Source organism: Mchenga conophoros, linkage group LG4 (assembly GCF_057382185.1).
Source record: "Mchenga conophoros isolate Kocher_MC1m ecotype Shallow Benthic linkage group LG4, M_conophoros_male_GT1.1, whole genome shotgun sequence".
Classification (NCBI taxonomy): domain Eukaryota; kingdom Metazoa; phylum Chordata; class Actinopteri; order Cichliformes; family Cichlidae; genus Mchenga; species Mchenga conophoros.
In genome coordinates, this window is record NC_140529.1 from 13,543,806 (window position 1) to 13,560,286 (window position 16,481).

General features: G+C 42.0%; 1 protein-coding gene across 5 annotated transcripts in view; it reads right to left on the reverse strand.

Moving 5' to 3' along the window:
- grin2ba (glutamate receptor, ionotropic, N-methyl D-aspartate 2B, genome duplicate a) overlaps positions 1-16,481 on the reverse strand; it is a 141,668-nt gene that overhangs the window by 30,032 nt on the left and 95,155 nt on the right. For all 5 annotated transcript variants that reach the window (XM_085270467.1, XM_085270468.1, XM_085270464.1 and 2 more), the window contains 4 exons: positions 13,092-13,206; positions 6,488-6,696; positions 5,896-6,067; positions 27-180 (listed from right to left, as the gene is read on the reverse strand). In XM_085270467.1, the coding sequence (XP_085126593.1) occupies positions 27-180; positions 5,896-6,067; positions 6,488-6,696; positions 13,092-13,206 (650 nt within the window). The remainder of the gene's footprint in view (positions 1-26; positions 181-5,895; positions 6,068-6,487; positions 6,697-13,091; positions 13,207-16,481) is intronic.

The following is a 16,481-nucleotide window of genomic DNA, read 5'->3' on the forward strand; positions in this document are numbered from 1 at the left end:
AACCTTTTACAGCTCGCCTTCCTCACCTAAGAAAGCCGAGGGCGAAACGGTGCCATTGCTGCGAGAGACCATGACGCTGATGCCTGTCTCAATAAAGGGGACGGAAAAGTCAATGACCTCTGACCTCTCCTCGTTGATGGTCAAGGAGCCGACGGCCATGTGAGCGTTTTTTAACACCACCTAGGCAAGATGCAAAAAAAAAAAAGCAGAAAGAGAGAAAGTGTGTCTGTTATCTGTTTCTCAACACATCCGTCAGGCAGCTATCAATAACAGAGGCAGAGTAAGTCAATGAATGCAGTCTTGTGTGCTGTGGCAACAAACACATTCCAAAAAACTATTTCAATGGAGATAGTTAAGAATAGCTTTTGGTCATAAAACAGCATAAAAATAGCATATCACAGCCATCGGTTCATTTGAAGGTGACTGTGCAGTCTTTCTAAATGTGAATCAATCCTGTTTGGCGATGTAACAGAGACAAAGGTGGACATCCTTATAGTTTAAGATCATTAATGTGGAAAACAAATACTGTTTATACCGTCTATTCAGGTTCCCCTCTGCTTCAGGATGAATGAAAAACGAGCCTCTTAGCAGAGAAGTTCTGGATTAGCTAACATGTCAACGAGCAGGTTTCACGATAGGACATGTTTTTGTACTGACTTTAAGATGATCACATGGTCACAATTCATAAGCATATGGCGGCATCCTATGTCACAGGTCGTTATGTAGATCATAAACGACCTGTTAATTAGTTAACAAGAGCACTCAGACAGCGCAAAAAAGTGTGTTGTACAGCTGTCTCTATGCCCTTTTATGTGATGCATTACTCAATATGTGACTTTTTTAAGGTCAACTTTGACCTCTGGCACTAATAATAAAGGTCGAGGTCAGATGCTTAGCCAACTTGTAGGTATTCGTGTCCCTTAAGGCCTAGTATTTTGTAAATTTTGAAGATGACCCATAAAATAAATTGTGAGTAAAGGTTTTACTGATTTTCACTTTTGGTGTGCAATTGACCTGATTTTCACCAATCAGCTCGAGCTGTTATTGGTATCTAGCATCACACATAATTTGAAAATGATATCTCTGAAACTCTGGATGCTAGACTGCTAAAAAACAGACAAACAAACAAACAGACCTGATTATGTACTGCCTCCCTAGCTCCAGATATCTAAAGGTCATAGAAAGCATGAGTTAGACCTATGCTTTGTTTATGGAAGACATATTAAAGGGATTATTGGGACCAAAATTAAATTTAGGGTTTTTTTTTCTCTGTCCTGTATTTATCCCCTAGTGTTTTTTGTCAGTTTCACAGTTTTAAAGATATCAGCTGAAGGGATGTCGGCCTTCTCTTAAATATAAAGGATATAAATGGGACTTGATTTGGCACATTCACCTAACAAACAAAAGATCCCCAGTTTGATCCCAGGAATGGACACAAACTCCTTCACGGTTGTGTCAGGAAGGGCAAATCTGGCAAATCAAATATGTGGCACCACCTTCTGTGGCGACTCTTTTTTTAATAAGGGAGCAGCTGAAAGCAGTTTTCTTTCATGAGGGAAAAAGTTCCAAAAAACACATTTGAAAAATTTAGCAGTAATGTCTCGCTGTTGTACCCACGAGCCTCTCCTGAAGGGAGGATGGATGCTTTCTTCGGCTGACTGATACAATTGCTGGGTGTAGTTTGATAGAAGGAAATTGGTTCCTATATTAAACTGCTCACAACAGGGATTGTGGATTTTTTAAAGTGATTTTTTATTCAAGAGAATATTCAAGAGAAAGCAGACATTTCCACAGCAGATATATTTTAAAATGCACATTAAAAGAATCTCAATGACAGACGGCACTGCAGGCTGGAGGAAAAAGCATGTAGATTTGATTTCTGGTTGGTGAACACTTTAAACTTTAGAGTGGACCTTATTTTCGGTCTTCTTGTCAAGCTGCTCACTTCCTTCCAATAACATCTGTCCCAGAATACATACAACACTTTACCCTCGTCTTCAGTAACCACGCGGAGCAAAATAGGCTGAAACACCAACCTCTCCAAAGAACAAAACCACAGCTCAGTTCCTCAAGTTAAACTTTGTTCTGAGAAAGGGAGAAAAGTTGTAGTTCCTTTGTAGTTCCCTTCTCCTTGTCCATTAACATGTATAAAACATGATGCAGACAGGGTACTCTCTATCTGCTAGCTGTCCAAAAGAGTTTTCCGGCATACGAGGGAGATTAAATTTGATATGAGGTTAGGAAAGAAAGGAAACAAAAGTGTGCAAAGAAACATGAGGCTAAGAAAATGGAGGCAATGGAGACAAAGATGGAGCGCGGTAGATCGAGACAGCACACTTTCCACACATATAGCACTCGGACTGGACACTCGTGACGCTCGCCAGGGGACGGAGAGGGGGAGAAAGACACAAAGAGGGAGGGAGTAAGTGGGTTACCACAGTGGGTCAGGGCTGCTTGAAATAGCCGCCCCAATGCCTTCCTCTACCTGCCTTCCTCCCCTTCCATACCTCTGCACAGGTATATTTAGCCCCAAATTTCTACAGCCCTACAGCACAAGTGGGACAGGACTGTCTCTCTGAGTTAATAAGGCGTGTGTGACTAGTGTGAGTCAAAACTCCGCTGTGTGCTTCAGTGTTAGAGTGAGTGCGCGCACACAACAGTGAGTCATAAAAGGGAAAAAGACAAAGAGAAGCGAGTGAACCTTTGTTCGCTACCTGTGAAGTGGACCTTTACAGGCAGGGAGAATATTCCACATCTGCTCTGCACATTATCTGCAATGCTTTTTTTTTTTTTGTCAAGTGTTTATGTGTGTGCAGCATGTGTGCAGCATGTGTGCATTTGTAACTTTCCGATCTTGCTTATTCTGCCAGCATATGAGTCTGGATGTGCGTGATTGCCTTTGTGTGTGCGTGTCTTAATGTGCGAATATCTCCCTGGGGAAGACAGCGAGTCCAACCAGCAGCGTACTCACTTCCTCTCTCCCCGTTCGCTCTCTCCATCTCCCTCCTACGACTTGTTCTCTCCGTGTTATGAAAGTGACCCATGTGGGTGTTATTGAGAATGAGTGAGCGAGGTTCTGCGTTTGCGATTGTTTATGTGTCTTGGCTGGTGCGTGCGTGCGTGTGTGTGCGCGCGTGCCAGTCTTTATGCGTCTCTGCTAGCGAGGCTAAAATTCATGTAATCAAGCGTATTGCCTCTAATATTTTAGATTAGGTGCACTGGGGGCAGCGCAAGTCAGTGCAGCCCATGAAATGTGACACTAACTGCTAGAATTGAGTTAGGACAAAATGTAGGACTTCTCATCACATTCATTGATTTTCTTTTTTCTTTTTTTAAATTTGATCTTTTGTCTTTGTGAGCTGTGGCAAATTGTGAAAACGCCCTCGATGATCTCTGCGAGATATCCGGGAGCGCGCTCAGACATGTTTCGTGTGCAAGCGTGCGTCGCCGTCGGTCCAGATCTCGGTCCGCCGTCAATGTGAGATATGCTGCAGTTTTGGCTGTTCTCCAAGCGGAGAAGGACGCAGGTCGGATTTAGTTAGATCCAGCAGTTATGGCGGAGCTTTGCTGAAGTGTGAGAGTGTAAATCTGACCTTACAAGTGCAACATAAAGAAACGGTCTCACCAAATAGGGTTTCTTTGTGTCTACGTGTCTGCTTTGGTTCATGTTTTTCTGTGCTTACTCAGACATTAGAGTCTGTTGTCTGCATGTGCAAGAGAGGTGGATAAATGCCCCCCTCCCCCCATCTATTCTCCTAATGACCATTCATCTGTGGAGGTGAGAAGGAGATGGTACATTACGACGCTTTTAGTCATGGCGATAGAGTTTATTACAGGTGGCCACACTTACAGCTCAGTGCCCACTAAAGAGAGGTTGACTGTAATGGCTTTATGTAAGAGATTAAATGTGTCAGTAAATTGAATAGCAAAAGTGTCCACGCAGGAAAAAGCAGACACGTAAACTCATCTCGTCTCTGTCTTCTGTGACTTCCGAAGGCTGCTCGAACTTTATTATCCACGCAAAGTTGGGCAAAGCCAAAGTCCTTCAGTAGCAACTCTGACAAAACATGTTCTCAACCCGTGACCTTTGGGGTCCTATTGATCTGTTTGCCTTCATTAACAAATGGCCAACGTCAGACAGCACAAGTGCAGTTCGCTCTTATAGGTTGAAGTATGAGAACTGACAACGACCTTAGCTTGGGAGCAATGTCGATTAGGAAATGTTTCAAGCCCGCAGTGAATTGTTGCAGCTGACTGAGCTGAACCTGGGGTGAGGTGCTTAACCCATCTGACATAAGAATTAGGCCCGTGTGGCAGAAGCTTGACCCGGAAAGGGAAGCTTATAATTCAAGGTATGAAAACGAGCTTCAAAGAGGAAATGAACCCTTCAGGCACCCCCTGTGTGAGTTAAAAATAGCTCAGGACATTGAAAGCAGACAGTAACTTTGTTTCCCCTTTAATCTTTTATTCACCTTCACCTCCAACTTGGCAGTAACTCCAAGCATCCTAATGCGGTCCGCTCATCTCAGCAGAACAAGAGAAAAAAGAATCACACTGGCTGCATGGTAAAAACAACAAGCAGCTGATATAACGATGCAGTAAGAGGCAAAGGGTACACAGCTTTGACTTTATATTTCTGCTGTCCAATTTATTCATTTTGTAGCGCCAATAGTTTTGAAATGGCACCTTTTATTGTTACTTCAAACCAAGCTCAGGCTGTTCTCTGAGCAGATCAGTGGATATGAGGAAGCCTCAGTGCCAGTCCACACCAGCTGATGGCTAAGCTTATATACTTCATACTCATTCAGCTGGGTTTAGAGAGTTGCTTTAGCCTGCCTAAAGTTGATCTTGCATCTCCAAGCCACTTTGCAACCCACCTCCACCCCCAGCTACTTTTTTCACACTGTTTTTCTTATTTTGTGTTTTTTTTGGTTATGTTTGTGCCCTCCAGAGAGGGCTTTTTAACCTAAGGAAACATACTTGCGTCCAATCCTCCAAAAACACAATGCTGACTGACTGGAAAAGTGGGTCAGAACAGGGAAGGGAGCAACAGCGGCCATTACCACAAATGGGTGAAGCACAAGAAATACAGCAGAGAAGCCTGGCTGGTGGCTGTAGTGGACATTTTTCATTGTTTTTAACATTTGGGTTCAATTCAGCTCTATGTATCATATACCTTTGTTCTTCTCCATAGCTGGTTAATGGACCAATAACAACACAAGCAAGAGTCCACAGACTGTTTGTCACACTGCCCCCTGGTGACAGTGAAAAACTACAACATGTCGACAATGGTCTGCTAGGCCATGATGTATGTATGATGTGTCTAAACTGATTGTGATTGAGTTCTGGTAGTTCGTGACCTCCCTGGCAGAATATGCCAGTGCATGTAATTGGTTGAAGGGTAGTTTCTGATTTGCATTGTGCTTTTTACTCAGAGAGTAAATCACAAGGAATTTTTGGTGCTAGCATCAGACAGCAAACTCCACCAATCACTCGCAACTGGTCAGGAACATCCATTTTTATCTTTCCGTCACAACTGGTGGTTGACAGTTGGTTGGCCTCCGGGTCTGTATGACTAAGCCCTTATTTAATCAATGCTGTCTCTGCTGTCATTGATGTCTGCTCTGTTTTGTATGGGGGGTCTTGCAAGAAATGACTGCAGATGGGCATAATTTTATTTTGACAGTAGCAGTCCTGATGGAAATAAGTGCAACTGTCATATAATTTGCACATGCATGACAATGAGAAGTTTCCGTTTCCCCAGAACATTATTAGTGGATATCCTTTTTGATGATATCGTCTCCATTACATGCAGAACTGTCACTTCTGCAAGTAATGGAGTCAAGGTGTGCAAAATTAAAAAATAAGACACAAACAGACGTATTACATCCTTACCTCTCCCACCATGCCGTTCCAAGTTCCATTGACTTTCTTGCCATGTTTTCCATTGGTGACCAGGTAAAGGTCATAGGTAAATTTGACTGACTTGGCAATCTTCTTCAGGATGTCGATGCAGAAACCCTTACAGCAACGCTTGATGTAGATCCCTGACTCTTTTGTCTGATTGCTGCATAAGAGGACAGATGGACAATTATTTAATTAAAAATGTACATCTGTGTGAATGGCCATGAATCATTAATTGTAAAAGTGATTTGGTGTTTCTGGCACTGTCACTGTCACACCGATGAAGTGTGAAATGATTCCACCTCGGGCTCCGCAAAGCTGCCGTGGGAAATTAACATCATTCACAAGTAAATTTTAGGCAGTTGCCAGGCTTTTCATTTCTGCTTCGGTCAGTTCTGCAGTAGGTGGATCTGTGAGCTACTGTGGCAGATGGCAGGAAAAATATGTGTAAAAACTCACACTAATCTAACCTTTTACTCGGTGGAAATTAGTTTTTGTCTTGTAACGCATTCTTACGTTTGATTTTCAGGCATTTCAGCATTAATCTGACACAGATTTTCTACACGTGAAATTTGAGCCTCACACTGATTTGATCTGTTTCCGGCAGGGTACAGTGTTCCTCATGCACGTCCCACTAAGCGGATCCACGTCTTCCACAATGACGAACGGAGCCTCCTCCAATGTCACGATGGACAGGTGGTCATCCTCTCTGTTTGCTGGTCCCCCGTATAGTTCATAGCGAGGCCACACATGGTACTTCATGGACAGGGAACCGTTCTCCCATTTACCCACCTGGAGAAACATCGAGAAAACAAAAGAGAGTAAGTCTGCCTTTAAAATCACACACCAAGTAAGACTTTATTCATTTATATAGTTGCTTAATAGTAATCATGGAGAGACTTGCAGTCTTTTTATTTTCGTCTTTTGTGATTGAGCCTTGAAGTGCCGAAAATAACAGTGAAACACATCAAATGGCAGAAATCAAAATAAAAACAAGAATTTGGATTAAATTTCACACTGCAGTAACTCAAGACCATAAAAAAATAACTGCAGCTCTGCAACTGCAAACAGCTCTGAAATATATCACCAGCGATCCTGCATGGTGTTCAAGCAAAAATATCTCAATATAATTTTAGAGCTTCTTTTTCTACTTTCTGTATTTTTGTGATTTTGAGATGAGAGGTGACTTTTACCTTTGACAGATTCTTTATCGGTTAAACTTTTCATTTAAAACAAGAAAATTCAAATGAAAGTTTAATATATGTACAATTGCTCCACCCACCCCAGGAGAAACCCGCTAAAATAGATGGCATATCCTTTGATTTTCATACTAAAAAATTCATAAATTTAACATTTAGAGATCCTGTCCCATTCATTAGGTTACTCTTCATGAGCCCATGCTTACATTAGTCTATTAGATGTTCATTAAACAAACCTTCCTACACTGCAGAAAGCTTGTGGGACAGACAAGCCACAGGTGTTTCAAAGTTTTCTAAGCCTAACAGAAAGAAAACAGTGGCTTCCTGCTCTTGGATCACATGTCTGTTTCTAGCCACACCATTCTCTGGTGAACACACCACTGGAGATCCACACGGCATTTCTCTATGGAAGGTTTGTACAAGGATCTCCAACTGCCCCTAGGAGACGACCCCAAGCCAACACGCCAAACCACCTAAAGCGGCCAGTGATGCTTTTTTGACAACTTTGCCAGCCACGGCGTACAAAGCTTTCTTCAACACCAGTCAAGTAGTTCAGGTTTAAAAAAGATAATGGCGATCCTTCTTCATCCTGCTTCCCCACTGTAGCACAAATGAATAATGATGGAAAGTCAAGCACCAAGATCCACCTGTTGTCTGGAAAGTGAGTCCCTACTTTCTCTCTAAAGATACCAGGATGGCTTTTTAGAGAGGCAATAGGGACTTCTTCTCGTAGCTTTTCCAGAAGTCATAGAGATCTTACCCCAGTTTCCTGAGTTTTAATTAAATTATGTATTTTCTCACATCTGAAGCTTCCTCCAGATGTCTCTAAGACCATTTTTAATTATGACGGTGGACAGAAGGGAAGCTGAAGGTGTATAAGGTTCCCCTGTAATTCTACCAGCTGAAGGATGGGTGGTACGTTTACAATCCCACTACTACTGAGCCATTATTTAACTGTTTTATTTATCATTTAATTTTTCAGTTCATGTCAATTTTATTTATATAATATAGCACCAAATCCCATCAGCAGTTGTCTCAGCGTGCCTCAGAAAACCTCAACAACCTGATGACCCACAATGAGCAATCACTTGGCGACATTGGGAAGGAAAATCTCCCTTTTAACAGGAAGAAATCTTGGGGAGAACCAAGCTGAGGGAGGGGCAGCCACCTGAGCTTGCCCCTCCCTGAGCAAGCTTTGTTTCTCTATCCCTGCCCCCACTGATATTTAAAGTTCCCCGTTTTTCCTTCCTGAGTTAAGTCAGTATCTTCTTTACACAAAACCCTTTTTGTTTACTTAGCTGTTCGTGACCAACCGCTCTCCTCATCTTTAAAACAGAAAAGTCTGGGGAATAGTCTGACTCCCACAGACGGTCTTCCAAGGGTTTTATCAAAAAAGTAACAGGAGTACGACTGTTGGCGCTCGTCTCGTGATACAATATCTGAGGATTGCTACAAAGACTCACCCTCAAGCATTTATAACTCTTTATTTTCAAGATTTATGGCGTTCAAACAACCTGTAGTTATACTCTGATTTTCAGCTTCAGCTGCCTTTATTCTCGTCTGTCCACGACCTTCACTGTCCTCCGCTTCTCTGTCATCCTGACCAGAGCTTCTACCTTTCGCTTCGTCAGTCTCGTGCACGACTCCTTCCACTCTAGCCTCGTGTCTAACAGGAGAACAGAACACTCACAGAGAGAGATGCCATAACTTTTTTGTTTTGTTTGTTCACCTCTCAACTCAGTAAGTGAAATTAATATTTCAAGAGAGTGTGTAAAAAAGAGAGGAGAGGAGAGGAGAGGAGAGGAGAGGAGAGGAGAGGACTGGGACACAGAGTAGAGAATGAGAACAAGGTTATTCTGAAGGGCGAGACTGAAACAGAGGGAAAGTGCAGAATTCAGATAGAGCGTAGAGGACGGGTAGAGAAATACAGAAGTGGATGGAGAGATTAATTGAAGAAAAAAAGAGAGAGAAAGGGAGAGTTTAAAGTAAGAGAAAGAGCCAAGTGAGTGTCGGGATGACAGAGAAAGAAAGCCAGAGATGGAGCTCATTCAAATGCAAAATACAGGCTCTTCTGTAGAGGAGTGTCCAGCTGTAGGTCTGGAGGACCCTCTAGCCCTTGTGGCTCTACTCCACTGAATAAGCGTCATCAATTAGTCAATTTCCCCCGGATGGCTCTCACATAAAACCATACCTGGAGACTATGCCTGTGCCCTTTCCTCCGGTTGTGCCAAGTAGGCCATTTTTATGAGCGGAAAGACGTGGGTGGAAATGGGAATGGATCATCAGCTAATTGGACTCGGTATAATGCGAGGCAGGGGAGGACAGGGAGCTGTGGTGTGAGTATGTAAAGTTAGGTTTGCACTCTCATTAAATATGTAAATGTGCTCAAACACATTGGACTCTGGGGAGCACAAACTTGGCAAGGCTGCCTGGAGTGGACAAACTAAGGCTGTGTATCTCTGGGACACAATGCAGCCTTTTTCCTGTTGGGACAAAAAAAAGGGGGGGGGGGGGGGGTAGTGAGCTGGAGCAAGTGATGGAGAGAGACAGAGATGGAGGTGGGGGACTAAGAAATGAGTGGGGTGTATTGGAGGATAAGGGTTAAAATCAACCAGCCAGGGCAAAAAGCATGACTGGGTACTACAGTATACCTGCTACTTCAAAGATGCAGTGGAAGGATGGTTGTAGCTGGAACTCATTAGGATCCAAGAAAAGTGGTTCAGCTGGAAGTCAAGCTAAGAATTAAACATGAGCGAGGGAATAGGAGGAGGAGGAGGAGGAAAAGGGATGGGGTGGTTCAGGCTGCAAGGGGAGAACGGGATAGAAAGGAGAGAGAGGAGGGGAGAGTTTCACCTTGTTCTCCGATCAGAGGACAGAATATAGATTAGAGAGGCAGAAGAAAGAGAGAAATACAGAGAATAAAGAATAGGGAGAGTCAAAGGAGTCAGACTGCAGGACACAGAAACAATAGAGGGTAAGCATCAGGAAACACAGATGCATGCCGGTGACTTGGCAGGTGGTGATGCGTCAGGTTCATTTAAGGTTGTGGACACGGGATTATTGTTGCCATATGTTCACTACCATCTTCTTTTCCACCTGTGCTTGGAGACTTTTTTCCCAGTCTGTACAATGAAAAATCTGCACCTTCATTCACTGAACGGAAGTTTTACATTTAAAGTTTGACTGACATTTAGTTGTTATTCATTAAGTCGTACGTTTCAATACGCGAGTCAGCAACTCTCTCGCAGCTGAACTTTCAACCTCTCAGCTTTAAAGGCCTGTGGCACAGTGCAGTGCCTGAACCATTTCTGTGCATCAGACTCAATCTCATCTCTCCATTCTTTAGCTATAACTGCTTATGTGTGACGGTTATAAGGAGGCGGAAACCAATCCCAGTTTGCATTATGCAAGAGGAAGGATACAAACTGGGCAGGCTGGCAGTCAATCACAGAGCTGACACATAAACGGACAGCCATTCACCTCTGTGTTCACGGGAAATTTTACCACACAGTTACTCAAACCTGCATGCCTTTGTTCTGTGGGAGCGTGGAAGCGTTAGCAGAACATGCTAATAAAAAAAGCCACTGGAAGTTGGGAGTCTACTTTTGTCCACAGCAAGTAACAGTTAGAATATTATCAGTGTCTGAGCAACTTGTTCTACACACATTGTCTTAAATAATGTCATCATAATCACGGCTCAACTCAACGTTGTGTCAGTTAATGCTGCTAATGGCAGCAAGTCCAGATCACATCCTTAAGGCGTTCTTTGTTTCAACAGGACCAAAATTACATTATTTTATGAATCCATATTTCAGTCATGTGATCGTCATGTGACCGTCTCAACACCCTGGCAGGCAAAACAGTACTCCAACATGACCTCAAATAGTGGACGCATCTATCTATCCATGGAGGAAAAACGAAGGCCTTTTTAGTGACTTGTGTTCCATATTCTGCCACTGCAGAGCTCAGTGAGAATCTTAAAAAAATCCCTCACCTCACACTGCTGCCAGGATGAAAGCTTTCAAAGTAAGGACAGCTCTCTAGTTTTTGTTGCTTTTTTTAAGGTGAAGAACGAGAAATTGTTCATTGTTCAAAACGCTACAGAGCTAGCTTAAACAAATGTAAATCTTGCGTTTTGTTGGGCATTTACAAAGTAGGGCCAGTAAAGTTTCAACAGCATTAATTTGTCAAATTATTGTTGCCCATCCTCTGTCAGTTCTAAGTTTTAAATATCTAGTCTGCACGAGGTTTAGGTAAACAGAATGAACCAGAATAGATGATTCATTACACCGTTTCGTTATTTATTTAACAAAAATCAAGCCAAAATGCACGGTGAGAAACTACGTAGACCACATGATTCACTAGCTTGTAGAACCACATTTAGCAGCATAACTTGTAGTAATTTTTCTCTGTATGACTTTCTCTCATGTCAATTTTGTCCCAGTCTTTTTTGCAATGTTGCTTCAGTTCATTGAGATTTGCAGGTGTTCATTCATGCACAGCTAACTTAAGCTAAGCTAAATGCAGCTAACTGCATTTTTATCAGGTTGTATGTGACTGGGCAATACTTTTCTTTTCTTTTTCGTATATTTGCTGTGCTTGGGATCGTTGTCCTGTTCCACGGCCCAATTTTAAGCCAAGCATTAGCTGTCAGACACATGGACTAGTATTTGACTCGAGAATACTTTGGTATGCAGAGGACTCATGGCCGACTCAATGGCTGTAAGGTCACTGAATTGACTTTACAGCCACCTCCACCACTGTGCTTCACAGTTGGTATGAGGTGTTTATGCTGATATGCTGCATTTGAATTTCTTCAAATGTGGGTTGGGCATTATGGCCAGACATCTCCACTCATGTCCCATCTGTCGAAAGGACATTGTTCCAGATGTCTTGTGGTTTGTTCGGATGCACCTTTGCAAACCTGAGCAGTGCTGCTGCTGTTTTTAGTGAAGAGGCTTTCTCCTGAAAACCCTTTGAAAAACCATATTTTTTCATTCTTTTTCTAATTGTACTGTCATGAACTTTAACATTTAACATGCTAACTGAGGTCTGAAGAGTCTGAGATATAGCACTTCTGTTGTTTGTAGCAATTTCTCTGAGCATTAAACGATCTGACCCTGGGGTGAATTTACTGGGACCTCCACTAAGTTTGGTGTAGGTCTTGGGAGTTTTCCACTTGTAAATAACAGAATGATCAATCTCCGATTGTTTGGAAATGACCTTATAACCCTTGCCAGATTGATGCGGAGCAACAATTGCTTCTCTAAGATCATTGATGTCTTTCTAGCCTTATACTTTTTTATTATCAGGATGTCTGTAAATGTATGAATGGATATCTGTATGTATGGGATGGTATAAAAAAATGACATATTCTACTCAGAGAATACAGTTTCACTCCATATACTTACCTTGATCTCCTTGTCCCACCCAGTCTTTACAATAACTTGCTGCCTGTTAGTTCTTAAGGGTGTCTTGACATCTTTTTAGTGAAACAAACAGATTTTTTTGGAGACAGCGCATAACCAGGATTTTGTAACAAACAAAAAAAAAGCCGAATAACAAATAGGCAACTGCTAACCAAGTTTTGAAATTAAAACAGCTGTGGAGCAGCATTCAAATAACACATCACCACTCTGGAGCCTCTGCTGCAGTGCATTGCTCAAAGGCACCTTCACTGAGCTGATAATATCTAATCAGAGTTGCGTCTATAAGGCTTAAGGCTTAAAATGCTTGAAAAGTGAAAATCAGACGATAAGAGATCCAGATAAAAACACACAGATACTCGCGGACTTCATAGGGAACAGCTAACTCATTGCTTCTATTCATTTTAACAGTTTACAAAATGTTTTACTGTTAACAACAGAGGACAATTAGGTTAGTCAGGACTTATAATTTTGTGCACATCGGCTGTTTTTTTTTTCATATGAGTGTCTTACCCTCCCCCCCGACACACACAAAGACCGTCAGTGTCTCCCTCTGTCTCACCCTGTCCCACTGTCTCTCCTTGTTGAGCAGAATGATGACCAGCTTGGGATGCATCTGGTATCCGTCCTCACTGAACGACAGATTTCGTCCCTCAAACGTCACATTCATCAGGTACCTGCAGAAGAAAACATTGAGGAAAGAAACAGACTGACGCATATATCACTTGCTGGAATATATCCTTGTCACTGGCATTTCACAAATGTCTTATTTGTTCTATATATCTACATCCATTCAGGTTCCATTACTCAGTTCTCCAATCATTAAAGTTTTATTGCACATAGACTTATTTTTTTAAGCATCTTTTCTGACAAACCCAGTGATATTGCATAAATTCGTCATCTGCCAAGAAACAGCTATCAACTAATGTCGAACCAGCTCTTCCATAAATAGATATACATTAGTCATCAACAGAACGGCAGATGATGTCTTTAAGACGGGACTAAAGAAAATGAATTTCAGCAAATTATGTCATCCCTAAATGTCAAATATTACAGTTCAATTGCTGCCAATGAGTTCACCTTTTCTGTTGTGACATTCAGTGTGAAATTTTGTGTATTTGCCCTCTGATATTTCCCCATCACGAGCTGGATGAAAAAGTTCATATCAAACCTCTATCTGTTAAATAAAAGCTACAGTCAGCAGGTAGGTAGCTTAGCACAAAGACTGGATACACAGGGAAACATTGGTCACTCAGTACTTCATCCTTCAAACGTAACAAACACAGAAATTCACACGTTGTACAAGGTGTGAGAAAAAAATTCGACATCTCCAGCATTAAAAACAATTAACAACCATATCAATCAGACTTTGAAGGCTGACCCTTATCATTCAGTCTTATACATGTACCCATCTACAGATTGTTTTGATAGTAGCTGCTATTTTCTTTTCAGACCAGTCTCTCCATTTGAGTCTTATACGTCATTTAAGAACATCTGTGTCCAACTGAGTCAGCTACCATGCCTCTGATCATCGCTGGTAATGACAGCTGGTTCTGCAACTACAATATTAGAAGCAAACATGAGTTTTTACATGGATGAATCTGCAGTGCCTGAAGGTGACGGTTAAGGTCAGCGTGGACAAGGAATATGCTTGTTTTGTGACATTTACCAGTGCACACACTGTGAATTCATCTCACAGGATCAGACTGTCAAAGCAGAGTGAGTGCAACGAAAATGATCAGAGTGGCTTAAGTTTGCAGAGAGATTCCCAACACATTGCGATCAATCTGAGTAATTCTGCAACCAGTCTCGTTTCAATTGGAGACTCAGCTAGTTGTGTCCTGGTTTCATTCTTAAATTAAAAAGAAAGGCTGCCAAGCTCCTTAATCATTTTACAGTTAAATCACAATCCTGCCACAACGATGTCTCTATTTGTGAAGGAATGTCTCAAATCTCATATTTTGTCTGGACTCTGAATGTAATTAGTTTCTGTGAATTTCTAATTAATGCGAAATTCTGTAAGCTAATTTATCACACTGCATAAGACTGCATGTAACTGCCAATTCGACCACGATCAATCAAACTGATAGCAGACTGACTTCGTCTTATTGCCATTTTATCATCATCTTAATGTGCCAAAGTCGCTTTGGAGACGACAACTGCGAGTGATTACAAGTTCTTTGTTTACGGCCTTAACTGCGGTTCTGCTACAGTCTCTATCTACTGTTCTTCCTATGGTGACTGTAGCACAAGAGACAACCTTGAGAAGAAAAGAAACTGTTGTGACTGTCGCCGAGGGGCAGCACACACCATTGGCAGGATTTTTCTTCTGTGGTTAATGTTGCTTCTCTGTCCTTTTTGTCACAGACTCAAATCGTAATCAAGTCGAAGGGTTGCTGTCTAACACAGTCGAGGACCAAATCCAGTGCACATTACATATGAACAACAAGCGCATGAACAAGTGATTTGAAAATAGCAGTCATTCTGGGCTGAAATCTTTTGCCATGCAACCAGCAGAGATTCCATGAAGTTACTGTTTCTGACCAAGAAACAGCAGTCAGACCACACTCTGAAAACGTATGCTTCAAAATAGGAGCTCATTAGCGAGCTTTAGAGGTTCTGGCAGGTGGATTTTTTTTACCTTTATTCACACAGTCGGGGTAGTTGCTTCACTCTGTTTTAAGACTTTAAGCTAAATTATGTTCTCTGTCGTCCTGTCTGGGGGTTGATTTCTGCATGAACGGCTGCCAAACACAGCCATGAGAACTGTGATTAAAAAACATTATTAAAATCCAGCTTATCCATTGTCCTCATCATAAGATAATTACAAAGAGATGAAAAAAAATCTACAACCAAACAGCTTAAATATTCACTAAATATACAATTTGAAATAACTGCTCGGACATAATTTAAAATCTATGAGCGATTTGAAGTTAATTTTTCCTGGAGCTGAAGGGACACGCACATGAGCAATGCAGTTTCTATCGGGTGTCAGAAGTGTGTGTCAGGTGGAATAATTTCACTTCCCTGCAACTAAAACAACACACACACACACAGCACTCAGCAGTGCCATACCCTCATGCAGAGGGTATGGTTATTGTGCGTGGGAGTGTGTAAGTGCATGTACATGAGGACAGCAATGTTTATGTCAGATGAACTTGAATTCACTTCACTGTCATCCCACACACACACAGACACACACTCTCTCTCTTAACTATTTCACTCCCTCACCCCTAGCCTTCCCGCTCTGTGACTGTTTCCATGGAAACTCTCTACCTCAAAAGCATGCATGCTATATATATATATGGAGAGAGATGAATAAATACATGGCAAAAGATACTGCATCTGGAAGTGTGTGCATGTAGAGGATTGTATGTTGATGGGATCTATCTATCTATCTATCTGTGATGAAATGACTTATGTAATCCAGCAATTACTCTAATGCCAGCTTTCTTATTCTTTCCTCTCTATCAAAAATTGATATTTTCAATGGGCTGTGATGATCACACTCATCCACCATCACACCGTCTCATGCAGCCCCATGTGTCCGGCTTACAGCCGCTCCTGTAGAGCCTTGGCAGTGATACAAAGTGCATAGAATCTGCTGCATAAATCATAAGCCATTTACAAAATGACTCGACGCTGCGGTCCCTTTAATCTTTACTGAGCAAGCTATTGTTACATGCTGCAATTCAGAGCCTTGTGTGTGTGTGTGTGTGTGTGTGTGTGTGTGTGTGTGTGTGTGTCTATGAGTGTGCACGTGAGCATCCTACACACTGACAGCAAGGAAACACAAGCATATGTGTGTTGCCATAGCAGCCACAACCACTGTTACTATGGTAACGGTAATCTCGCAGAGGGTGGGAAAGAGACACAGAGAGAGTGAGAGGGGTGGGATTCAAAGAAGAAGAGGGAGGGGATGGGTCATAGTACAGGCAGATTTCAACACGTC